The sequence below is a fragment of the Sus scrofa genome, chromosome 5, assembly GCF_000003025.6.
Source record: "Sus scrofa isolate TJ Tabasco breed Duroc chromosome 5, Sscrofa11.1, whole genome shotgun sequence".
Taxonomy (NCBI): domain Eukaryota; kingdom Metazoa; phylum Chordata; class Mammalia; order Artiodactyla; family Suidae; genus Sus; species Sus scrofa.
In genome coordinates this window covers 7,753,980-7,781,046 of record NC_010447.5, presented here as the reverse complement: position 1 = coordinate 7,781,046, position 27,067 = coordinate 7,753,980, and the positions used below count along the sequence as shown (strand labels likewise).

The 27,067-nt window shown below is 46.8% G+C and overlaps 1 protein-coding gene across 3 annotated transcripts in view; it reads right to left on the bottom strand.

Moving 5' to 3' along the window:
- MKL1 (megakaryoblastic leukemia (translocation) 1) overlaps positions 1 to 27,067 on the bottom strand; it is a 224,578-nt gene that overhangs the window by 194,881 nt on the left and 2,630 nt on the right. For 2 of the 3 annotated variants that reach the window (XM_021092836.1, XM_021092839.1), the window contains exon 1: positions 3,744 to 4,159. Coding sequence is in view for 1 of the 3 variants with exons in the window: in XM_021092835.1 (XP_020948494.1) it covers positions 23,046 to 23,185 (140 nt within the window). In the remaining 2 variants the exon portion in view is untranslated. Of the gene's footprint in view, positions 1 to 3,743; positions 4,160 to 23,045; positions 23,186 to 27,067 lie in introns of those variants that run through there. The other variant, XM_021092835.1, reaches the window with a different exon arrangement.

Genomic DNA, 27,067 nt, shown 5'->3' with positions numbered 1-27,067 from the left:
AAATCATAAAAGATAATGTAGCTTGGACTCCTTCTTGGATTACTTGCCCAGGGGAAGCCAGCAGCCATGCCCTGAGGGCATTCAAGCAGCTTTAGGGAGGGGCCCACCTGGAGAGGAACTGAGACCTCCACCAACATCCTGCACCAACCTGCCAGCCATATGAGTAGTCACCTCCAAAGAGGATCTGCCAGCGTCAGTCAAGCCTTCAGATGACTGCAACCCCAGCAGACATATTACTGCAATCTCAAGGGACCCTGAGCCTAAAACCACTCAGCCCAGCTGCTCCCGAACTCCTAACTCACAGAACCTGTGAGACTTGCGAGGGATAATAAATGTTTATTGCCATCTTAAATTCTAACTTTTGGGGTAATTTGTTACACAGCAATAGACAGCAATAGATAGCTAACAGCAGATACTTACTCTCTAAAACTGTAAGCTCCTTAGAGGTAGAGACTTTCCTTGATTCTTAGAACTCCATTAAGGCCTTAGAAATAAACAGTGCCTGTATCTGCTGAATTGTGGCAGTGGATTATTCCTCTTTGTCCACTGTTCCTTTTCTTCCAAAATGTATCCATTTATAAACTATTCTCTATACCTAAAGCACTTCATCTGTGCTCTATCACTACCCTCCCTTTTCTCTTTCCAAGACCTTCTGAAATATACTTCTGAGCAACTGCTATGTCCCAGAACTGCTCTTGAAGCTGGAAACAAACAGATCCTTGCCCAGTGTACGCCCTTGGCATAGTGGTCTCTCCAAATATAAAAGAACAATCTTTGTTAATATGACTTCAAAATTCTAGTTTCTCCTTTATAAAAACTAAGTATTCGAAAACTACGTTTCCCCTTTCATTGTCTATTTAATTGGCCATATTCTGCACATGCTTTTCTTTTATCTTTATGACCACACCCATAGCATATGAAAGTTCCGGGGCCAGGGATTGATCTGAGCCACAGCTGGTACAATGCAGGATCCTTTAACCTACTGTGCTGGGGCTGGGATCAAACCCTCACCACTGCAGTGACCCAAGCTGCTGCAATCAGATTCTTAACCCACTGCACCACGGCAGGAACGCCACGTGCTTTTCTTTTACACTTAAATAAATATTTAAGCTGCAGCCTCAGGAAAAGTCCATACATATTCAACTACTTTTTAAAGTGCCCCACATAGAATCTGTATGTCTCAATGTCCTCCACTCTACAGAATGTTTCATGGGCCGCAAATATTTGTTTTTAGCAAATATCACCACATTTGTAAGTGTTAAATAAATACCATTTCATAAAAACAGCCATTAGTTAATATACAAGTCCTAGCACTCTCAAATATGAAACATTTATTTCACAGAAAGCAATTTGTAACAGAAGCAGTAAAATGATATATGTAGATGGAACTTTCTCACCTGTGTATTTAGTACTTCTACAAAACAAAGTGCTAAAAGTAAAAAAGTTTACTACACTTTTAAGTCAGGGATTCAAGTCCTGGCTCCATCACTAACTAATTGTGTAACCTTAGACAATGTATTTAACTACCCTGAGCCTCAGTTTCTAAATCCTAAAGTGGAGGTAAAATCTACCCCATTGGTTATTGTGAGGATTAAGCAAATAATAATAAATTTAATAAAGCCTAGATTGATGCCTTTTACACAGTGAGCATCAAGAAATGTCAGTTTCTTACCCCTTCCCCAGGGCTTGTACCTGTGCTGCAAAGATTTGTCAGGAAATCTTTTCAAGCTCAATAATGATCTTCCTCTCCTTTATCTAATGAGTTAGGATTCAGCCCCAATATCATCTTCTCCTTGAAATCCAAAGGAAAAGTTCCCTTGATTCCCCTATATTGTTTTGGGTTTGTACTTGGAGTTTGTCAGTATATTACAATTATCTGTCACTTTCTGCCTCTCCAGACAGTGAGCTCCCCAAGAGCAGGGAACATACACTTCATTTACCTTCACAACCTCAGTTTTTAGAAAAATACCTGGCACACTACAGGCTTGAAACAAAAAGTTACAGAATGAATGAATGAAGGCATTACTTAAACAAGACCCATAATCACAACTGGGTGACCAAACTTTCTGCTTTTGCCCTTTATGGGCCGGGACGCTGCTCTGGACATCTCTTGAATCCCTTCCTCATAGCACGAAGGACATGGAAAGTCTGCAATAAATACTTTTGGATTATGGGATACATATTAATCTTCTGTCTCACATGATTTCACTCTAAATAAAAAAATTATCCTAATGGTTGTGAGCTCTGGAAGCCTTTTTAAACAGGGGCTCTTAAGTTATTGGCAAAGAACTGAAGCAAATGCGAGAACTACATATACTACAGCCAGTTTTTCTCTGCATGTGTTTTTGAGAAAAAGCAGTAATGGTTTGCTTCTGCCTAAATCATTTCATTAAGAAACTGAGAATCATAAAGCCCTTTGATTTGCTATAAAAAAATACAAATGACACTAGGCAAAATTTAGTTTAATAACTTTCAGCCAAAGGTTCCCCACCCTACAGTCATAGGGCTGTAGGCCAGCTGGCTATACCACCTCCTGGGAGGTGGCTGCTTTTCAACAGTAAAAGTGCATAAGTGAAATGTGGAGTTTTGGGGGGGGCCTTCTAAAGTAAGACACATTAAAAAAGAAAGAAAGAAAGAAAGAAAGACACATAAATTTAACTTCTTATTGAAAATAAAGAGTCTGTTACAGTCTTTGGCTTGAAGTAGAAAAGATCTCAAAAACTGGAAATTTAGGGGCATTTCAGACATCTTACAGATTTTAAAGTATGCAAAAGTACATGAAGCCAGATATAATTTCCTTACTACACTGAAGTGACATATTTCACATTCCTGTATACACACACTTCATGTCAGGTATAGGCTGGTAAGCAGTTGGTTGTCCACCAAACTGCCCTTTAGTTATGCTTCATAACAGGGAGAAACGAGAAATTCTGACAAGGCCAAGTTGGGCTGGTCCTTACACACATGCTGGTCTACCATGGTTCTCAACATCATAAAAGCAAACATTTCTTGGGTCTTTACTAAGGTGCCAAGAGCTGGGTCAAACATTTTATGCGCAGTATTTCACTTAACACTAAAATGACCCCCATGTGGCAGACACTATTATCTCCAACTCTCAGACGAGGAAACTGAGGCCCAAAATCACACCGCAAGCAAGTGGCAGGTTTGAGAGTCCGACTGGAAAACTCCAGCCCTGGCAACTACGGAGGATCAATGCTCTTGCATTCTTGCCAGGGTGGGGGATGTAATCAAAGTGTCCTGACAGACCGGCACTCTGTGAGAGGGTAAAACTTCTGGGCCGTCAAGTTTCAAATCTGCCAGATCCCTTACACCTGGCAGCATTCAGGCTGCTATACAGGCATCGACAAGTCCAGGTGAGACTCCCTTTCCTGTGCATCCTGGGATTGCACCTGGATCCTGAGGGTTTGCACAAGATCCGGGAGAAAGCGCCCGACACCCGGTCCCTGCAGTCACAATACGCCCGGGGCGCGGCGGGGGCGGGAACCTCCTTGCCTCCCCACCCGCGCAGCCCCGCCGGGAGGCGTACAGGTGCACCGCCGCGCCCCGCGCCGCCGGCCGGGGTTCTGCGACCTCTGCCAGGAGGAGCGGGGCGGCGGCGGAGGCGCGAGGCCGGCCTTGTTGGACCCCCTAGAGGCACGCGCAGCGGGGTCGCGAGGAGAAAGGATGCTCGGGCGGGGCCGCGGTGGGGGAGGGGTCCCCTTCCTGCCCGGACTCTCACTCACCGCCTCGCTCTCCTCACGGCCCGGGCTCCGCGGCGGTCCCCGCTCCGGCTTCCACCGAGCGCGTCTCCTCCCGATGTTCAACGTCCAGCCAGGGCGCGCGGAGCTGCGGAGAAGTAGGCGCGAGCGGAGGGAGTACGGCGAGCAGAGCCGAGAGGCTGGGAAGGATGGGACAGTCGCTCTCGCTGCCGCGGCGGACACCACATACACGGCCGCGGCCGGCTCCTCTCAGCCACGGAAGCTGAGGGCCCTCCCACCACACCCGCCTCCCGCCCCCCACACCGCCCGCTGGAGGAGTGACAGCTGCGGTGGCCAATCAGCGGCCTTACGGAGGCCGGATGGGCGGACTAAGGGTAGGGCAGAGTCGGGAGGCGAGGGCGGCGGCGGGACTTCCTGTGACTGATGGTCCAACGCAGCCAATGGACAGCGGGGAGATGACCTCATTGCCGCGGGTAGTCTGGAACTGGCGGAGAGGCGACAAGGAGGTGGGAGGAGGTCGGAGAAGAGCCGGAGGCGGGGCCCTTGGGCCTTAAAGAGGCCACAGCCCATTGGTCAGCCAGTCATGGGCTGGGCGGCGGACCCGACCAGACTTGGCCAAGTAGCCAAGGGGTCAATGCCACAGGCTCTTACTGCATTAATCCTCCCGACCCCATCACAATCCTTCTGGGGGGTTCAAGGCTCCCCGCCTGGGGCTCATAAATCAATTACTTACTTTCACGCTTCCCAAAAGGAGACACAATAAATTCCGCACTAGCCTGGAGCCCTAAATTCCCGTTACAGCCCCCTTTCCACCGTAGAAGCCTGTCGTCTCTGTTTCCTCAACGGTAACTGTGAGGATACTGGCACCTACCTACCCCTCCTTTATCTGCCCAGAATGCTGAGATCTTTAACAGCGAAAGTGCTTTAGGCTTTTAGAAGGAGACGCTGAATGAACCCAAACGATTGTATCAGGAGACTTCAGAAAGACTATCTGTAAAAGGGAGGACTGCAATGGACGACGACTCTAGCAATTGTAAAATCCTAAAATGCTGATTGATGTCCTGTTCTTTACGGCATCCACTCGTGTGTGTGTGTGTGTGTGTGTGTTTGTGAGCGCGTACGAATGGGTCTCCTGCATTAGGCGCCGAGGCCACACAGGGACTTGGTCCATGACTTCAACAGGGGGAAGAATGCAGGCTAAAAGGGCGAGAGATACTAGTAAAGCAAGGTCCGCTGCTCTAAGTGCCTTGGTGGAGGCAGGCCGTTTGCTCCCCCTCCCCCAGCAGTGGGAGGGAGCCCAGAAAAGGCGAAATAACTCCTACTTGGTGGGGTGGAAAGAGGGGGAAGTGCTTTTCCGAAAGCTTCCTGGGGATGGTGTCACCAGACTGGGTAAAAGGGGAGGAGTATGGAAGCTACAGGAAGAAGGGGGCTAGGGCACTCTTCCAGGTTTGGGAAGGAGCAGTGCGAAGGCACAAAGACTGAAACGTAGCACCTCATTTTATGTTCCAAAGTAAATTCTTTCTCTGCTCCCCTGTTCTCCCCCAAAAGTTTCCAGAGGGTGCCCCTTGATGTAACTCTCAGAGGAAGGGCCAGAAAGGATGTCTCTCCCCCTCCAACAGCTGCAAAAGCCAAAGCGGCCTTGGGTATTCCCAGTTATTCACCTATAAGTCAGCTTCAAGTTCAGCATCACCCCGCTGGTCATAAATGCCTATAGTCCCAGCAGCATCCTTGTGGCTCCTTAGTCACATAATTTTCCCCAAGGCAAGAATCCTTCCACAAAAGTTTTTTGCTTTTATTTTTTTTTTAGCTATTTCTTGGGCCGCTCCCGCGGCATATGGAGGTTCCCAGGCTAGGGGTTGAATCGGGGCTGTAGCCACCGGCCTACGCCAGAGCCACAGCAATGAGGGATCCAAGCCGCGTCTGTGACCTACACCACAGCTCACAGCAACGCCAAATCCTTAACCCACTGAGCAAGGGCAGGGACCGAACCCGCAACCTCATGGTTCCTAGTCGGATTCATTAACCACTTGTGCCACGACGGGAACTCCCCACAAAAGTTTACATAAAATTATTTATTCAGCAAATATTTCTTGAGGGGGTAAGACAAATGAGATAGTCACTGCCCTGGGGTGCTCTCACCCAACCAGGGGAAGTTCAGACACATGCTGAGGTGACTGTATCGCCAGGAGGACTGTATCACCCATGTCATGACTCACAAAAGGGCCCAGAGGTACGCCTGGCAGAGGCACTGCTGGTCACGTTACTGGGGTGAGACAGATTTCCCAAGAGAAGACCCAACTGGAGCATTCCAGGTAGGGTCTCCCTAGACAGAGCCTTCATGCAACAGCCAAGGTGAGAATGAAGCACAGCGTGTTATTCCTCATGGGCAGGGTGCTGTGCCCACTCACGGCTCCCAGACACAGCGAACTCACCACCTCTCAAACTGGCCTGTTCTTTGGTAGGACAGCTTTGATGGCATACATATATTTTGTGTGTGTGAGTGATAATATGTGGTATTTCTATGTATTTCTTATGGATGATCTGCCTCCCTCTAATCTCTGACCTCAGGTCCAAATGTTATCCCCTAAAGCTTCACGGCACACATCTAATCCCACTTCGTCATGACGACGTTCCAAATATTTGAAGAGAATGATCATGCTCCCTTTCCCACACCCTCTACCCATCCTCCTAGACAACAGGGATTAAGTCTCTTTTTCTTGCCACTACTCCTCAGATGATGGTTTCCATGCATCTCACTATAATGTCTTTTTTTTTTCTAAGTATTTTTTTGGCCATGCCCACAGCATGCAGAAGTTCATGGGCCAGGAGTTCCCATTGTGGCTCAGTGGTTAATGAATCCAGCTAGTAACCATGAGGTTGCGGGTTTGGTCCCTGCCCTTGCTCGGTGGGTTAAGGATCCGGTGTTGCCATGAGCTGTGGTGTAGGTCACAGACGTGGCTTGGATCCCAAGATGCTGTGGCTCTGGCATAGGCCAGTGGCTACAGCTTCAATTCAACCCCTAGCCTGGGAACCTCCATGTGCCATGGGTGCAGCCCTAGAAAAGCCAAAAAAAAGAGGTTCATGGGCCAGGGATCGAATCCATGCCACAGCAGTGACAAGGTCAGGTCTTTAGCCCACTGAGCCACCAGGGAACTCCCCCCAATGTCTTCATGGCGACACCTTGAGCTTGTCAGGATCTATGGGGGAGGTGTTTTTTCCGTCCTTCCAGACGATATTCCCTTTCTTCTGGTAAGAGGACCCTAATTTCCTCTGGGGAACCAATCCTTCCCCACTCTTTGTCCGCAGGGCTGGCTGCCGTGGACAGACTTTCCTGCTCACCTCTCTGGGGAGGAGCCCGGCCCAGCCCTGACTGTTCAAATCACTGCTCACCTCTCCCAGCCACCATGTGAAGGAATCAATTTAGAGAAAGGCATGTGACCCAAGGCAGTATAATCTATAATCGGAGTGAGTCCTGGGCCTTTGCTGGAACTACGAGGAGGGAGAAGTGCTCTTGGCACAGAGGCTGCTGAACTACGCAGCTATTCAAATACCTGGGGCTGACAGGTCCACAGGAAAGGACTTGGTTGAGATTAAAGCCAATATGAGAATAAAGCCAATATGAGAAATAAATGACCAGAGCTGAGATACCAATGGGGGCCACCACAGGCGATGACGCTGGTAAGAGCCTGGATCCAGGATCCTTTTGCAGTTCACGAGCGTGATGACTGGGTATTCATGCATTTGTGTGACATGTGCCCACCTCAAACCTTGTTGCAACATTGGCACATTACCCTCTGACGTAAAAAAAAAAAAAAGAGAGAGCGCGAGAGACTGGATCCAGCTATTTTCCGGCTCTTTTGCCTGGAAGAGAGATCCAGTGAATGGGCTTTATTGAGGGAGGAGAAGCCTATAAGGAAGGCCGTGGAGCAGAGCAGAGAAAGACCCAGACAAGGCGCAAAGGCTACCTCGGCCTGATCCACATCAGAGAGCTCTGGAGAGAACGTATACCAGTATACCACACTGCATGGCTGCACGCCCATGGGGCAGCTCTGTGTACCCCAGTATCAGTCCATGGGCCATGACGGGGTTAAGGTCACCAAAGCTGCTCCCTTCAACCAGAGCAGTTCTCTGCAATCTGGAGCATCTGGGAGCCCTTAGCTGCCCATACTCACAGCAGCTGGGGATGGGTGCACTGCCTGTTAACAAGGTCTGGGAGGGGCACCATTTGAGTCTGCTGCTGGGGGCCAGTTCATTTCCTTCCCACTTGGGCTTCTGTTCTTTGCAACCAAAACATGACTACCTGAAATACTCAGGTGTGATTGGGCCACGACGGTACAGGGAGACCTTGACCTTCCTTCATCTGACTCCCAACACCCATCAGGGTGCTAGATGATTGCACTAGCAAATTCCGTGGCTCCCCTGACCCTCTGGCTCAAACTGACTTTTTTATTTTATTTTTTGCCTTTTTTTGCCTTTTCTTGGGCCGCTCCCGTGACATATGGAGGTTCCCAAGCTAGGGGTCGATCGGAGCTGTAGCCGCCGGCCCACACCACAGCAAGAGCAACTTGGAATCCAAGCCATGTCTGCAACCTACACCAGAGCTCACAGCAACACCGGATCGTTAATCCACTGAGCAAGGGCAGGGATCGAACCTGCAGCCTCATGGTTCCTAGTCGGATTCGTTAACCGCTGAGCCACAACGGGAACTCCATTTTTTTTTTTTTTTTCTTTTTAGGGCCTCACCTGAAGCTCATGGAAGTTCCCAGGCTAGGAGTCAAATCAGAACTGCAGCTGCCGGCCTATGCCACAGCCATAGCAACACCAACTATGAGCCGCATCTGCATCCCACACTGCAGCTTACGGCAACCCAGGATCCTTAACCCATGGAGCGAGGCCAGGGATGGAACCCAAATCCTCACGGAGACTATGCCGGGTTCTTAACCTGCTGAGTCACGACGGAAATTCTTCAAACTGACTTTATAACCCTTTTCCTTGAATGCCTCCCCCACCCCCAACCCCCCAAACTGCCAATAAGCCAAATTCACTCCTTCTTGTACCTTAATTATGTGACACAAATACAGGACTTTAAGCTTAACCTGCTAATAATTAGCAGTAGTTGTCATTTTGTCCGTTTCCATTTTTTGCCGCAAGTTGTTGTAAACACAGGCTGATTTAACTCTCTCACCTGTTTAACTGGTCACTTCTCATGTTGCTGTTGCTTACAGGGGCAAACCCAAGGAGGAGACCACCAGAGACTGACTTCCTTCCCTTCCTTCCAACCTGCTAATCCACACTCCTGGGAAATGTACTCCACCTGTCTCTTCCTGGAGACTTTCTCCAAAGCTATTTCCCAAGTCCTGATCAGCCCTGTCCTCAACACATCTTGCTCCTTTCCTGTTTCCTCTTACGTCTTTGTTCAGGTTGAGCCCTCTGTCTAAATGTCTTCTCTTTTTTTTTTTTTTTTTTTTTTTTTTGGTCTTTTTGCTATTTCTTGGGCCGCTGCCACAGCATATGGAGGTTCCCAGGCTAGGGGTCCAATCGGAGCCTTAGCCACTGGCCTACGCCAGAGCCACAGCAACGCGGGATCCGAGCCGCGTCTGCAACCTACACCACAGCTCACGGCAACGCCGGATTGTTAACCCACTGAGCAAGGGCAGGGATCGAACCCTCGACCTCATGGTTCCTAGTCGGATTCGTTAACCACTGCGCCACGATGGGAACTCCCTAAATGTCTTCTCTTTTATCGTTATTTACATCCCAACTCATATTCCACTTCCTCCAGAACCCTCCATGATTCCTCCAGCCTAAATGGATCCTTCCTGCCTCTGATAATCCATAGCTCCTAGTGTGCCAAGGACAAATGCTAAGCGTTCTAAGTGCATTGTCTTCTTTCATTCTTGTGGTAACCCTGAGGTGGGTACTGTTATGATCCACATTGTTCCATGAGGAAACAGAGACTCAAAGAGGTTAATTGAGTAACTCAATATCGCACAGCGGGAGTTCCCGCTGTGGCGCAACAGGATCAATGGCTTCTTGGAAGTGCTGGGATGCAGGTTCGATCCCTGGCCCAGCACAGTGGGTTAAGGATCCAGCGTTGCCGAAGCTATGGCTTCGGTCATGACTGCAGCTCTAATCTGATCCTTGGCCTGAGGACTCAATATGTCGTGGGGCAGCCAGAAAAAGAAAAAAAAAAAAAAATCATACAGGTAAAAACAAGCAAAGCCAGGGTACAGATACTAAAATGAGACCTCTGGCTATAATTCAATAAACATTTGTTGGCTACACACAAGGAACTAGAGGAGATATTAAAAAAGTGAAATGAGGAGTTCCTGGTTCCTGCTGGGGTACAGTAGGACAGCCTGTCTCTGTGGAGGTGCTGGTTCGATCCCTGGCCCTGCATAGCAGGTTAAGGAGCCAGCATGGCTGTAGCTGTGAAATAAACAAAAGTGGAAAAGACGATGCTTGCCCACATCAAGGATAGGGTCTATGGTACCAATATGAACAATGCTGAAAAGACAGTAGACATGAAATAAGAGACACGAGAGCTCACGTCTGGTGGAGAACTCACTGAGGTCACGGGAAGGAGTTTATGTTTGACAGGCGGGAATGAGGCGGGGCCTGGGCTTAGGGAACACTGAGTAGTAGCACAGAGGAAGGAAAGCAGGGCATATTTGAGCAAGGGAGTCGTCTGGGCTGTTTGAGAGATAAGGCTTTCAAGCGTCGGTTGAGACCCTATAAAAAGTAAATAATGCCGAGACTAGGAGGATGTTGGGCTTTTGAAAACAGACCCAAACTGTATCTTGAGTTTCCTGGTAGTTAGGTGATTGGACTGGAAGGAGACTGAACGGGCTTAGGGAGATAAGTTAGGAGACCCATGAGAGTGCTGGCAACAGCCTTGAATTATTTTTTTCCCCTCTACTCTGCAAACACTTTGAGTCTTTCCTTGTCCCCTTAAAAATCATAACATCCAGAGTTCCCGTTGTGGTGAAGCAGAAACAAATCCGACTAGGAACCATGAGCTTGCGGTTCAATCCCTGGCCTTACTCAGTGGGTAAAGGATCCGGCGTTGCCATGAGCTGTGGGGTAGGTGGCAGACTCAGCTCAGATCCTGCACTGCTGTGGCTGTGGCCCGCACCTATAGCTCTGATTTGACCCCTAGCCTGGGAACCTCCATATGCCGTGGGTTTGGCCCTAAAAGGCAAAAAAAAAAAAAATCATGATATCCTTGAGGAGTGTCAATCATTTCTTAAAATATGCCCATAACTGCTAACAATTTTTTTCTGTGTCTTTTTAAGGCTGTACCCACCATATATGGAGGTTCCCAAGCCAGGCTAGGGGTCAAATCGGAGCTGTAGCTGCTGGCCCACATCACAGCACAGCAACACCAAATCCGAGCCATGTCTGCAACTTGCACACCATAGCTCACAGCAACCCTAGATCTTTAACTCACTGAGTAAGGCCAGGGACTGAACCTGTGTCCTCATGGATGCTAGTCAGATTCGTTTCTGCTAAGCCACGATGGGAACTTTCACTAAGAATGTCTTTCTTTTCTTTTCCCTTTTTTTTTTTTTTTTTTTGCTTTTTAGGGCAGCACTCAAGGCATATGGAGGTTCCCAGGCAAGGAGTCAAATCAGAGCTACAGCTGCTGGCCCACACAACAGCCACAGCAACGTGGGATCAGAGCCTCGTCTGCAACCTACACCACAGCTTGCGACAAAGCCAGATCTTTAACCCACTGAGCAAGGCCAGGGATCGAACCCGAAACCTCATGGTTCTTAGTTGGATTTGTTTCCGCTGGGCCATGAGGAACTCCAATGATTTCTTGATACAAAGTAAGCACCCAGCAAATATTTGTTACAACTGAATTGGATGCATGAGCAGGTTGACAGAAATGCTGAGGCTCTGTTTAAACGGTTTTATAGGAACTCAGGCTGTGCCTGCAACTATCTGCAGTACTACTTGGTAACAAAACTAATCTCATTTTTTTATTCAGCACCTACTAGGTACATCATCCTCTCATTCAATTCTCCCACTGATAGGCACTGACATTATTTCCATCGCACAGAAAAGAAAAACTGAGGGTCTTAGTTTGCAGGAGCTTTCACTGTTAAAACTAGGACAGCCCAGGGCAAATCCAGAAGGTTGGTCGCCCTACCAAGATACCTTGCCCCACACTACACAAGCCAAGGTTTAAATACAAGGCTCACTAGCTTAAACCCCCATGGGGTTTTATTTTGGCTTTCTAATCATTGCAGCTAATATAAATATCTTATTTGGGTATTTGAAGAATAGAATCCAAGCATATTATTTTATCAAATTTGTCTCATGTATTTGGAGACTGCTTCTGTCAGGAGCCTACAGAGAAGCAGAGAATCACAAAATGGATGGGTTTTTGTCAGAGAAAAGGAATTCAGGCTGGAAGAATGGCTTTCCTGGCGGACACCCTTACCGGAGGGTTTTGTATAAACTGTTCTTTGGCGCCCTCTAGTGGCTACATCCTGTAGTCCCTTCCTTACTCCCTCGATAAGAGAACTGGTACATGTTAAGAGGTGAAACCCAACTGAAAGTATTTACTGCTTAGGGAGCATAAAGATTTTGCTTTAACAGTAAAAACTATCAGATATTTTTCTTTCTTTTTTTCTTAAATCTGTTCCGGCTGTCATAGTCTAAAGGAGAATCAGACACAAAATTTAAGTGCATGCCCAAACCTCAATAATCAAGACAATATTTCAAAAAAGCAAAAATTAACAGAAAAAACCCATAATGAGAAAAACATCAGGAGTTCCCGTCGTGGCGCAGTGGTTAACGAATCTGACTAGGAACCATGAGGTTGCGGGTTCGGTCCCTGCCCTTGCTCAGTGGGTTAAGGATCCGGCGTTGCCGTGAGCTGTGGTGTAGGCTGCAGACGTGGCTCCGATCCCACGTTACTGTGGCTCTGGTGTAGGCTGGAAGCTACAGCTCCGATTCGACCCCTAGCCTGGGAACCTCCATATGCCACGGCAGCGGCCCAAGAAATAGCAAAAAAAAAAAAAAAAAAAAAAAAAAGACAAAAAAAAAAGAAAAATATCAAAGCTTAACATATGGAGCAAGGGGATAAACAAGAAAGTCCCACTGTATAGCACAGAGAACTATATTCAATGCCCTATGATAAACCATAATGGAAAAGAATATTTTTTAAAGATGTATATACATATATACGTATAACCTGAATCACAGAAATTAACAACCACACTGTAAATCAACTATACTTCAATAACAAAAAAAAAAAAAATCAGGACAGACAGAATCTGACCAGGGCACCTCACCCTAGTCTCATGAGCCCTGGCACAGGTGCCCAGAACCCCAGCCCCTTAGAGAAGCCAAGTGGAAGACTCCTGAAGGTGGCTCTCTCAAAACCTCGCCACAGCGAAACACAAGCGGTGCTTTGCAGACTTTCCCACCAAAGAAACTTCATAGAAAAGAAAACATCTTTTCTGTTGTGGCTCAGTGATAATAAAACCCCACCTAGGAGTTTCCGTCGTGGCGCAGTGGTTAACGAATCCGACTAGGAACCATGAGGTTGCGGGTTCGGTCCCTGCCCTTGCTCAGTGGGTTAATGATCCGGCGTTGCCGTGAGCTGTGGTGTAGGTTGCAGACGTGGCTTGGATCCCGAGTTGCTGTGGCTCTGGTGTAGGCCGGTGGCTACAGCTCCGATTCAACCCCTAGCCTGGGAACCTCTATATGCTGCGGGAGCGGCCCAAGAAATAGCAACAACAACAAAAAGACAAAAGACAAAAAAAAACAAAAAACAAAACAAACAAAAAAAAAACCCCAACTAGTGTCCACAAAGACACAGGTTCCATCCCTGGCCTTGTTCAGTGGGTTAAGGATCCAGCGTTGCCACAAGCTGCAGCGTAGGTCATAGACGCAGCTCAGATCTGGCATTGCTGTGGCTGTGGCATAGGTCAGCGGCTGTACCTCTGATTTGACCCCTAGCCTGGGAGCTTCCATATGCCACAGGTGTGGCCTGAAAGGAAAAAATATTTTGAGTCTGGCATATTTTGCTTAAAACTATGTTTGTGAGATTAGACCATAGTCTTCGTGTGTGATTGTAATTTGTTCATTCTCATTGCATGATATGGACATATTATAATAAATTTAGCCATTCCGCTCTTGTGGGCTGTTTCCATATGGGCTGTTACACATTGCACTGGTATGAATATTTTTATGCATGTCTTTCGGTTAACACACACATGCCTATGACAACCAAGATCAACAGAACTTCCTAGCTGACCTATAGACTTGAGAGCCACTGAATTATAAAGTGGTTTGGTTTGTAGAATTGTTGCAGCAATAACTAACTAATATTGGAGTTCCCTGGTGGCCTAGCAGTTAAAGACTTGGCGTTGTCACTGCTGTGGCTCAGGTTACTATTGTGGCTTGAGTTTGATTGATCCCTGGCCCAGGAACTTCTGCATGACACAGACATGGCCAAAATTAAAAAAAAAAAAAAAACTAATTATTTAGTTCCCTTCATGGCACAGTGGTTAACGAATCCAACTAGGAATCATGAGGTTGTGGGTTCGATCCTTGGCCTTGCTCAGTGGGTTAAGGATCTGGCGTTGCTGTGAGCGCTGGTGTAGGTTGCAGACGCGGCTCGGATCCCTTGTTGCTGTGGCTCTGGCGTAGGCTGGTGACTACAGCTCTGATTAGACCCCTAGCTTGGGAATCTCCATATGCTGCGGGAGTGGCCCTAGAAATGGCAAAAAGATGAAAAATAAAATAAAATAAAATAAAACAAAAATGAACTAATTAATATTATAGTCTATTACTTTTTTTTTAAGGGCCGCACCTGTGTCATATGGAAGTTCCCAGGCTAGGAGTCAAATTGGAGCTACAGCTGCCAGCCCACATCATGGTCACAGTAACGCTAGATCCTAGCTGTATCTGTGACCTACACCAGATCCTTAACCCCCTGAGTGAGGCCAAGGACCCAACCTGTATCTTCAGAGGCACTGTGTCAGGTTCTTCACCCGCTAAGCCACAACAAGAACTCCAGTATTACATTCTTTTAAAGTAATAAAAATTAATTACTAACAAAACAAACCTTAAAATGCCAAGAAGAGTCATCTTTAGCGAAATAGAAAAAAATATATACACATGCCTACATTTCTGCTGGGAGTGCATTTGCTGGGTCTTAGGGGAGCCATATTTTCAGCTTTAGCATCTACTGCTCATTAGCTTTCTAAAGTAATTAGAGCAGTTTTCAACTGAGAGTTCCTATTGCTTCACATCTTTGTCTAGACTTGTTTTCATCCTTTTTACTTTATCTGATCAAGCGGAATAGTACAATATTATAGTTTATTTGCAAGGTAATGAAGTTAAGAACTTTTTCATATTTCTTTTTTTTTTTTTTTTGTCTTTTTGCTATTTCTTGGGCCGCTCCCATGGCATATGGAGGTTCCCAGGCTAGGGGTCCAATCGGAGCTGTAGTCTCCGGCGTACGCCAGAGCCACAGCAACGCGGGATCCGAATCCGAGCCGCGTCTGCAACCTACACCACAGCTCACGGCAACACCGGATCGTTAACCCACTGAGCAAGGGCAGGGACCGAACCCGCAACCTCATGGTTCCTAGTCGGATTCATTAACCATTGCGCCACGATGGGAACTCCAAGAACTTTTTCATATTTCTATTTGGCATTTGTATAGCTTCTTTTGTGATGTGTCTGAATCTTTGCCCATTTTTTTCCTTGGGTTTTCTCTTTTCCTCGTCGATTTGTAAGCTCTTTTAAAAGTCTGGATTTGAGATCCTTATCAGATAGATATATATGTTGGGAATATTTTATCCTGTTTTGGAGGGTGTCTTTTTACTCGCTTAATGGTGTGTCTTTTGATGAATGGAGGCTTAGTTTTCATATATTTCATTTAACATTTTTTTTTCATTCATGACTGGCATTTTTTTTGTTTCCTGTTTGTGAAAGCTCTACTTATTCTAAAGTCAGAAAGATATTCTTCTGTTTTGTTCTAAAAACTATTTATTTTATGGTGTTCCCGTCGTGTCTCAGTAGTTAACGAATCCGACTAGGAACCATGAGTATGCAGGTTCGATCCCTGGCCTCACTCAGTGGGTTAAGGATCCGGCGTTGCCGTAAACTGTGGTGTAGGTCAAAGATGCAGCTTGGATCCCACATTGCTGGGGCTGTGGTGTAGGCCAGCGGCTACAGCTCCCATCAGACCCCTAGCCTGGGAACCTCCATATGCCGTGGGTGTGGCCCTGGAAAAGACAAAGAAAATAAAAAATAAAAATAAATAAAAACTATTTTAGCTTCAGATCTGTAATGCTTCCAGAAATTACCTTTGGTATGGTGTGAGGTAGGGGTCAAATATATATTTTTCCATATACAAAATGACCATAAACAGATATGTGTGATATGTTTCTGTTTTTATATAAATTAAATAATTAAATTGCCTTTTATTTTCTCTCGCTCTCTCTCTCATTCTCGCGCGCGCTTTCTCTTTTATTTATTTATTTATTTTTGGCCATACCCACCACAGGTAGAAGGTCCTGGGCCAGGACTGAACCTGCACTACAGCAGTGACTCTAGCCACTGCAGTGACAACACTAATCCTTAACCCACCGAACCACAAAAGAACTCCTCAGTTCCCTCTATTATTATTTTTTAATTTTATTTATTTATTTATATTTATATATATATATTTTTTGTCTTTTTACTATTTCTCTGGGCCGCTCTGGCGGCATATGGAGGTTCCCAGGCTAGGGGTTGAATCGGAGCTGTAGCCTCCGGCCTACACCAGAGCCACAGCTATGCAGGATCCGAGCCGCATCTGCAACCTACACCACAGCTCATGGCAACGCCAGATCGTTAACCCACTGAGCAAGGCCAGGGACGGAACCCGCAACCTCGTGGTTCGTAGTCGGATCCGTTAACCACTGCACCACAACGGGAACTCCCTCAGTTCCCTTTAAAATTACATAATTTCCCCCTAATTCTTTAAGTAAATGGATACTCTAGAAACAGCTGTTTTGAGCACTGAGACACATTATCTACATTCCCTCATTTAATTCTCACTGTACTTCTATGAGCTAGGTATTCATATTTCAGTTTTATGGGTGAAAAAACTGAGGCTCAGAGAATTTACGTTTTTTTTGGCTGCACCTGCTGCATGCAAAAGTTCCTGAGCCAGGAATAGAACCCACACCACCACAGTGACCCAAGCCCCTGCAGTGATGCCAGACCCTTAACCCTGAGCCATCAGGGAACTCCTCAAATAATTTAAATATGTTAAAAGCACACAGCTAGTAAGTCGTCCAGAGTCTTTTTTTTTTTTTTTTTTGGCTTTATAGGTCCACACCTGCAGCACATGGAAGTTCCCTGGCTAGGGGGTCGAATCCGATCTACAGCTGCTGGCCTACAGCACAGCCACAGCGACGCAGGTTCTGAGCCCCATCTGTGTCCTACACCACAGTTCATGGCAAGGCCAGATCCTAAACCCACTGATCGAGGAGAGGAATCGAACCTGCAACCTTATGGATACTAGTCTGGCTCGTTACCACTGAGCCACAACAGGAACTTCCTGTCCAGGTTCATTTAACCAGTGTTCTAGACTACCTCACCTGCCAAGGTATGACTATAGCATGTTTATTTACAAACTGAGAGACATCTGGACTGCTTCCAGTTTGGGATTATTATGAATACTAGGGCTCTGAACATTTTCATTTTTCTTGGATAGATACGTAGGAGTGGGATTGCCTGGGTCATACGGTAAGTGTATGTGTTTAACTTTTAAAGAAACTACCAACTGTTTCCAAAGACAGTGGTGCCGTTTTACACCCCCACTTGCCGACTGTGAGGGTCCCAGCCCTCCGTACCATCACCAGCACTTGGTGTTGTCAGTCCTTGGATTATTGCCATTCTACTGAGTCCGTGATGGAATCCACTGTGGTCTTAATTGGCCTTTCCCTGATGATTCATGATTTGAGATCTTTTTACGTGTACATTTGCCATCCACAGATCATTTTTGGGTAAAGTTATCTGTTCAAACCTTTTGCTCATTTTATTGGGATATCTTTTTATTGAGTTTTTAGGAGTTCTTTGTATATTCTAGATACAAGCACTTTACTGGATATTTGATGTGCCAATATTCTCTTCCAGTTCTGTGTCTTGTCCTTCATGTTTTTTTCATGGTGCCTTTGGGGGAATTCCCATCGTGGCGCAGTGGAAACAATTCTTACCAGAAACTATGAGGTTTTGGGTTCGATCCCTGGCCTCGCTCAGTAGGTTAAGGATCTGGCGTTGCCATGAGCTGTAGCGTAGGTCACAGATGTGGCTTGGATCTGGCATGACTGTGGCTGTGGTGTAAGCCAGCAGCTGTAGCTCGAATTAGACCCCTAGCCTGGGAACCTCCACATGCTGTGGGCGTGGCCCTAAAAAAAAAAAAGTGCCTTTAGTTGCGGGGGGGGGAGGCACATCCATATCATTTGGAAGTTTCTGGGCCAGGGATCAAACCCACACCACAGCAGTGCCCTGAACCCCTGCAGTGACAACACCAGACCCCTAAAAACAGTGAGCTACAAGGGAATTCCTAATAGTGCCTTTTGAAAAATAAAAGCTTTTAATTTTGATGAAGTCTATTATAAATGTTTTCCCTTATGGATTGTGCTTTTGATGTCATAGCTAAAAAATCTTTGCCCTGGAGTTCCCGTCGTGGAACAGTGGTTAACGACTGACTAGGAACCATGGGGTTGTGGGTTCGATCCTTGGCCTTGCTCAGTGGGTTAAGGATCCGGTGTTGCTGTGAGCTGTGGTGTAGGTCCCAGATGTGGCTTGGATTCCACGTTGCTGCGGCTCTGGCGTAGGCCAGCGGCTGCAGCTCCGATTCGACCCCTAGCCTGGGAACCTCCATATGCAGCAGGAAGCGGCCCTAGAAGAGGCAAAAAGACCAAAAAAAAAAAAAAAATCTTTGCCCAAAATCAAGATCATGAAGATTTTCTTGTACATTTTCTACTAGAAGCTGTAGTTTTAGTTCTTATATTTGGGTCTATCGTCCATTTTGCTCATGGCCTGAGGTCAGTGTTTACATTCACTTTTTTGCATGTGGACATCCGCTTGTCCAGCACCTCCTACTGAAAAGACCGTCATTTCCCCAACTGGCATGACTACATAGGTGACTACATCAGGCTGGGGGCCGACCTGCTGCCGGGTTTTCAGTTAGGTGGCCTACTAAACACATTTCCTCACTGTTTAAGCTGATTTGAATGTTGTGCTATTCTTGGAAGCCAGCAGCAGTCTGGCTGGAACAGATTGTTTGACAGTGTCCACGCTGCCAGGAGGTGGCACCCCGAAGGTCAAGAGGATGTCACCCCAGCAGACCTTCTGGGCAATAAGCCACACCTATGGAAATCCTTCTCAGTCCCCATGCTTCCAGTGGGTTTGAGCCCTGCCCCTTACCCCAAGGAGGCCATACAATCAAATTCTGACCCCATACCCCTGGAAAGGGGACACTACCAAACCTGGCCAGTCCCAGTGCTCCCTGGGGCTCTTGCCAGAGTCATTAAGCAACGATGTTCTGTCTTCTCCCCTAACTTCATAAGCGATAACGACAATGTAGGCTTAGAGTTGCCATCTTGTTGTCAAGTTGCAAGAGAAGACTTAGGAATAAAGCCCAGCAATGACAAGCAGGACCGAAGGGTGCTGGTGGCACTTCTGGATGAGCCACGCTTGAAGCCCAAATCGCAAAGGAGGGGGAGGGCTAAGGAGTCCAGTGGTTAGCTGGGGCTCTGTCTCTGCTCTGAGTTGGTGGATCTGGTTGTACAGGTGTCTCTCCCTGCAAGTCCCTACCTGACTGCAGCAGTGTTCTGAAGTACCGGTTTCCGTGCCTGCAGGTCCTGCTGTTCCACCCATCACTCTGGAGTGAATATCTTGCCTTTTTCAGGGAAGTGGGTAGGCGTACTCACTGCTTCTCGAGTCTCAGGAAACCAGAGTGCAGTAAAACCAGGCAGCAAACCCATCCCAGGACACTGGCGGAGCCAGCTCCCTGCAGGTGAGCCCAATGAGCCTGGTGTGTGTGGTAATGAAACATACTTCGCAAGAAGCTCTGAGAGGCAGGGCAGCTTGATGGAAAGGCAGCCGTGGTTCCCAGCCTGGCTCTGCCTTGCTAGTGAGAGGACCACAGGTAATTTACTGAATGTCCCTGAGTATCAGTCTTGCTCTGTGTAAATATAGGGCTGAACGTGCGTAGGCCAACAGCCGCAGCTCTGAATTGACCCCTAGCCTGAGAACGTCCATATGCTGTGGGTGAGGCCCTAAAAAAGACATAAAAAAAAAAAAAATCAATGGTCAATTTAAGGAAGAAATGGAGAATTTTATTGGAGCCAACCTGAGGACTGTAACTCAGCACTTAGCCTTTCAGAAAGCTCTGAGGGCCATTCCAAAGAGGTAAGAGGGGGAGGCCATGTAAGTATGATTTTGACACGGGTGTGGACACAGTCAAGTGCACATCTTGGCAGAAGGTTGGTAGCCTCTCATCTCGAGGAACAGGTAGTGTGCTTAGTCAGTGGTTTTAGAGCTTTTCTAAGAATAGGAAGATGGGGGGAAATGAGCTTCTAACATTTTCTTCTTAATATAGCTACGTATCTGAGGGCTGGTTTTGCCAGTTTTTTCCAGGGCACAAAATCCTTTGTTACCCTAAAACAAACAAACAAAAATCCATCCTGATCTTCCACCCCGAATTCCCTCCAGGGTGTACTGTAGGTCAGCGACTGCAGTGGCTAATGACTTGATTCTTGTAGAACTGGATGGTGGGCAACATTTTTTTGTTTTGTTTTTTGGGTTTTTTCTAGGGCTGCACACGCAGCATATGGAGGTTCCTAGGCTATAGGTTGCATCGGAGCTGTAGCCGCCGGCCTAGGCCACAGTCACAGCACCACCAGATCCCAGCTGCATCTGCGACCTACACCGCAGCTCACGGCAACGCCAGATCCTTAACCAACTGAGAGAGGCCAGGGATGGAACCTGCATCCTCATGGATACTAGTCAGATTTGTTTCTGCTGAGCCACAACAGGAACTCCTAGGCAACATTTTTTATTTGACAGTCCCTTCTCTTTAGACATTAGTTTCTTTTTTTTTTTTTAATTTTTTTATTTTTAAAATTTTTTTGTCTTTCTGTGTTTTTCCAGGGCTGCACCCACAGCATATGGAGGTTCCCAGGCTAGGGGTTTAATCGGAGCTGTAGCCACTGGCCTACGCCACAGCCACAGCAACGCGGGATCCGAGCCATGTCTTCAACCTACACCACAGCTCACGGCAATGCTGGATCCTTAACCCACTGAGCAAGGCCAGGGATCGAACCTGCAACCTCATGGTTCCTAGTCGGATTTGTTAACCACTGAGCCACAACACAGAACTCCTAGATATTATTTCAACCAAGGTTTGGGAGGCATTCCATGACCAGTTTGTCCCGCAGTTCAAGGAATGCTCATTCCCAGGTCAGGAACGGATTTGAATGACAGGCCAGTCCTGTGTTATTACTGAACCAGGCCCTGTTAACAGGAACCAAAAGCCTCTGAACCACCTGTCTTACCAGTTTGCTGTGGTCCAGAAAAGGGTTCTCTCTTGTTGCTTCTTCCTGTCTCTATAGCGTCACACCATTACCGTCGCCTATCTTACAGGGCTATATATCTCATCAATCATTTCAAGTCATCTAATCCTTATTTTATGGGGCGCTCAGTCACACATTTGCTAATGCAAGAAAAAATAATCTTGTAAGATAGGCAGAATATAAGTAATATAGTTAATAACATGAATAAGGCCATAAGTCAATAATGTTAACCTCTAAGGAGTTAATGGCTGGTGCCGAAAGAAGGAAAATTGATCTTTACGGCTGAGCAGGTGTTTCTGTCACTGGGGAGGCTGGTTCATGCAGAAAGCACATGCACCATGCACACCAGTGGGGAGAGAGGAGGCCCAAGTGAGCGGAGAAAAATTTTGTTTAAATTTTTCTTGTCTTGGAGTTCCCGTCATGGCACAGTGGAAATGAATCCAACTAGGAACCATGAGGTTGTGGGTTCCGTCCCTGGCCTTACTCAGAGGGTTAAGGATCCGGTGTTGCCCTGAGCTGTGGTGTAGGTCGCAGATGCAGCTCGGATCCCACCTTGCTGTGGCTCTGGTGTAGGCCAGCAGCTGTTGCTCCCATTAGACCTCTAACCTGGGAACCTCCATATGCTGCGGGTGTGGCCCTAAAAAGACCAAGAAAGAAATTTTTTTTTCTTGTCTTGCCTTAAAATAGGAATTTTATTTCATCACCCAGAGTCTGTCTCTGCTCAAAAGGCCTGCTTTTCCCAGCTGGCCTGAAGCAAGTCCCCACCTGTCTTTTAGGAAATTCTTAGGAGACCCATGCCCTCCTTGCAGCAGCATACTCCGCCAAGTCTGAATTGAGCCCTAGTAGGTGTTCTGCCTGATGAATAAATACTAATGAGCATTCGTAGTCAGTACCCTGCAGAATAGTCTGGGGAGAAAAGGAGACTGAGAGAGCTCTATGTACGGCTTAGAGCAGACAGGCACCCTCAAGTCAGGGCTCCTCTTAGCTTCAGCCCACTTGTCTGAGTTTCAGGTTCACTTTGTCTAGGAAACTTCCTTTTTTTTTTTTGGTCACACCCAAGGCATGCAGAATTTTTCTTTCTTTCCTTCTTTCCTTCTTTCTTTCTTTCTTTCTGGCTTTTTAGGCCCTTATCTGCGGCATATGGAAGTTCCCAGGCTGGGGTGGAACTGGAGCTACAATTACTGGCCACAGCAACTTGGGATTTGAGCCGCATCTTTGACCTACACCACAGCTCAGGGCAACATGGGATCCTTAACCCACTGAGCGAGGCCAGGGATCGAACCCAAATCCTCATGGATCCTAGTCAGGTTCATTAACTACTGAGCCATGAAGGGAACTCGGTATGCGGAATTTTTGAGACCAGGGATTGAACCTGTGCCACAGCAGTGACAACTCCGGATCCTTAACCCAGCCAACAGGGAACGCCTAGGAAACTTCTGAAGCAAGCACACACACTCCTTCTAAGATCAAACGTTAGTTCTTAGAGACAGTTCTGTCCAAACTCATAAGGAAGAAGAAAAATAACCTGACAGCCCTCAAATTTTGCCAAGTCAAAGAGTCAGTATAACTCTCTTGCTGTACTTCTCTTGACCTCAAATAGTGCCTTTTAGAGCCACAGGAAAAAGGGACCCCAAACTGGGCCACAGACTCCTAAAAGCTTTGAGATTAGTTCCTATAGGAAGATGGGAAGGAGCTGTCTCAGAATGTTCTAGGTAGACGGACTTACCTGGCAGGATTAACCAGGATGAGATACAGCAGGAGACAGAGTTCCAACCCATGGCAGGAGCACGGCGACTCTGCACATGTCCCCCAGCACTGCATGTGTTGACACTGAGTGAGTGAATAAGGTGATGCGTTTGTCCCACCCTAAAAAAAAGGGAAGACACTGTGTGACCCGGTGTGCACTAGGAAGAGAAGTTAAGGACAGTTCAAATGCTGTGACATCGCTGTCCTTTGTCCTCCAGATGGCAGGTGCTTGCTTAGCACCTGCTACTCACCAGTCACAGTGCTGACCCCTTCACTTTCCACATTAAATCATTAGGTCTTACGCGGGCTGCTGGAAACTGAGGCGCAGGCGGGCTGAGGAATCGAGTAAAGTCATACAGGTGTAAACGGAAGAGCTGGACAGGAACCCAGCCCTCTGGCACCACGGTCCAGCCTCTGAGCCACAGAGACAGGCCACGTGGTCTGTGCTTGGTGAGCTCTCTGTGGGTCAGGGACCACCCTCTACTAGTTATGGGCCCCACCTCTCTGAGGGCCAATCAGTTTTATTCCCTTCCTTTCTCTGTTCATTCAACAATTTTTTTGCTTTTTTCTCAGGGCTGCACTCGCAGCCTATATAGGTTCCCAGGCTAGGGGTCGAATTGGAGCTACAGCTGCCAGCCTAAGCAACAGTAACGCAGGATCTGAGCCGTGTCTGCAACCTACACCACAGCTCACAGCAATGCCAGATCCTTAACCCACTGAGCAAGGCCAGGGATCGAACCTTCGTCCTCATGGATGCTAGTCAGATTTGTTAACCACTGAGCCATAACAGGAACTCCAACAAGTATTTATTAAACATCTATCGCAAGCCAAGCAATGGTCTCGGTTCTTAGGTTTTATCATTGAACAAAGACAAAAACCTCTACCTTGTGGAGTTTACATTTTCTTTGGGGGAAAAACAATAAATAATAAAGGTCATATTTCTGGTCATGGAGGACTAGGAAAACCATACCACCATGCCCACTAAAGATACCTTAAAACACTGGACAAAATATACTAAATATCCTCTTAAAAGCATAAAAGAGCTAAGAAGAAAGTAAGGAATTACTGGGCCATGCTAAGTCCAGGAGACATGGTTCTTTACTTGACAGATATTGACTTATCTAATCCTAATAAGTGACTTCTGAATTGTCCTGTGAAAACAGGAGTGCCTGGTACATGGTCAGGGCCATGTCACTGTCCTGAAATAAATGAGTGTGCCAGGCTCTGGGGCTTCATATATATTATCTCATCTGAGTCTCATAACATCTCTATTGCTTACTTTTATTTTCCCAACTTCACAAATGAGAAAACAGAGAGTTTAAGCAACTTACCTAGGGTCACACAGCTAGTAAACAGCAGAGCAGGTTTTGAGCTCAAGCAGTCTGAGTTCAGGGTCTATAAACAAAACCACCAACCACACTACCTCTTGGTAAATAGCATCTATTGTTTTTCTATTGGCTTCAGGATAAAGATAACTCTGCTAGGGATGTTCTCATTATTCTGTGTATGAAGACATGACTATATTATCTCTACTGAAATCCTGTGTTATGCAAAGATGTTTAAAAATGCCCAGAGAAGGGAAAAACTACAACCCAAGCACATCCTACAGGTGCTACTCAAACTATGGACACAGAAACTCATCACAAAGCAGATCTCTCTTAGGACCCAGCCAGTGAACTCAAACAGAGAGAAGGTATCACCAAAGGCCAGGACTGGGGAGCCACTTGATTCTATGTCCACTCAGTCTAGGCCGGGGTGCTCTTACAGCAGGCCAGGGGTGGCAGAAGTGTCCCTAGTCTGGAGTTCCCGCCATAGCTCAGTGGAAACAAATCTGACTAGTACCCGTGAGGTCACAGGTTTGATTCCTGTCCACGCTCAGTGGGTTAAGGATCCAGTGTTGCCATGAACTGTGGCTCCAACTGGCGTTGCTGGGGCTGAGGAGTAGACCAGTAGATACAGCTCCGATTTGACCCCTAGCCTGGGAACTTCCATGTGCTACAAGTGCAGCCCCAAAAAGACCAAAAAAGAAAAAAAAAAAAAAAAAAAAAAAGAAAGAAAAGAAAGAAAAAGAAATGTCTCTAGTCCTACACCTTCCTTCATCAGTGGGAAATTGGACCCTCCCAGGATGTATGTGTGACGTAATGGTCAGGTCCATGGTGTTCAGACGTAGCCTGGGACCTTGAGCAAGTGACTTTAACAGCACTTTTGCAAAATGGGAGTGATAATATATTCCAGTGATTATAAGATGCACCACTAACAAAGAAGACACACCAGTGGCATTATTACAAAATGTCTTAACAGTGGTCCTGGACAGGAGTTCCCGTTGTGGCTCAGTGGTTAATGAATCTGACTAGGAACCATGAGGTTGTGGGCTCGATCCCTGGCCTCACTCAGTGGGTTAAGGATCCGGCGTGGCTGTGAACTGTGGTGTAGGTCACAGATGAGGCTTGGATCTGGCATTGCTGTGGCTGTGGTGTAGGCCGGCAGCTACAGCTCTGATTTGAGTTCAGTGGGACCAGACCAAGGATCGAATTCACATCCTCACAGACACTATGTTGGGTTCTTAACCCACTGAGCCACCACGGGAACTCTGAGATAGTCAATCTTTTTACCCATATTTTAGGAATAAAATGGAACACAGTTGCTACTCCCGGTTTGTCTTCCTGCCTTAGGTTCTGCAAAGCACTTGCTGTTGCTTTGTCAGAAAGGACTGTCCTCTCTCCAAAGAGAAGACTTTGTTTCAGGGGCATCAACGTCACTCCCTGTTGCTCCATATCCCTGTCTTTCGACATCATCACTTTTTATCCAAATACCGAATCACAATCGGGTCTTTTTTTTTTTTTTTTTTTGTCTTTTTGCCATTTTCTTGGGCCATTCTCGCGGCATATGGAGGTTCCCAGGCTAGGGGTCGAGTCGGAGCTGTAGCCACCAGCCTACGCCAGAGCCACAACAACACTGGATCCGAGCCGCGTCTGCAACCTACACCACAGCTCACAGCAACGCCGGATCGTTAACCCACTGAGCAAGGGCAGGGATCGAACCTGCAACCTCATGGTTCCTAGTCGGATTCGTTAACCACTGCGCCACGACGGGAACTCCTTTTTTTTTCTTTCTTTTTTTTTTTTACAATCGGGTCTTTTTGAAGACATCTTAAATAGCACTAAAATCAGGAGATGCAGAACCAAGAGTGCATCAAACTTGAGGTGAGGACCATATGGGCAGCTGTGCTCAGTTTCTCAGACTTGCAAACAAGGTTGCCTCCATCAGGTCCTCGCCATCGATTGTAAGATACACTCCTAATATCTCTGATGTTAACATGTGGGAAAGAATGAAGGTCTTAGAATTGGTTAGATGGGGCAGTAAATACCTGTATTGATTAGAATTCTTTCAGACAGAAAGTGACAGAAAACTCAACCCAGAGCAACTTAAGCAAAAGAGGTATATTGAGCTACAGAAGTACAAAAATCGTTGTAGTTTAGTATTCCAGCTTCAGGTATGGCTGGATTCAGGACTCCAGAATATAATCAGGACTCAGTGTCTCATTTCAAGTCCATCGAAAAGGGGTGAGTGCTTTTGTCCCAGTTTTTTTTTTTTTTTTTTTTTTTTTTTTTTTTTTTTTGCCTTTTTGCCTTTTCTTGAGCCGCTCCCATGGCATATGGAGGTTCCCAGGCTAGGGGTCCAAACAGAGCTGTAGATGCCAGCCTACGCCAAAGCCGCAGCAATGAGGGATCCGATCCGTGTCTGCAACCTACACCACAGCTCATGGCAATGCCGGATCTTTAACCCACTGAGCAAGGCCAGGGATTGAACCCGCAACCACATGGTTCCTAGTCGGATTCGTTAACAACTGCGTCACGACAGGAACTCCTGTCCCAGAATTTTGAGCCAGAGTCTCAATGCTTCTCATTGGCTCTGACAGGTCACCCGACCAGCCGTGGACCAATTATGGTTACAGAGTCAGTTGCTATCCCCTCAGCACTAAGTGATCTTGCTGGAATCCCA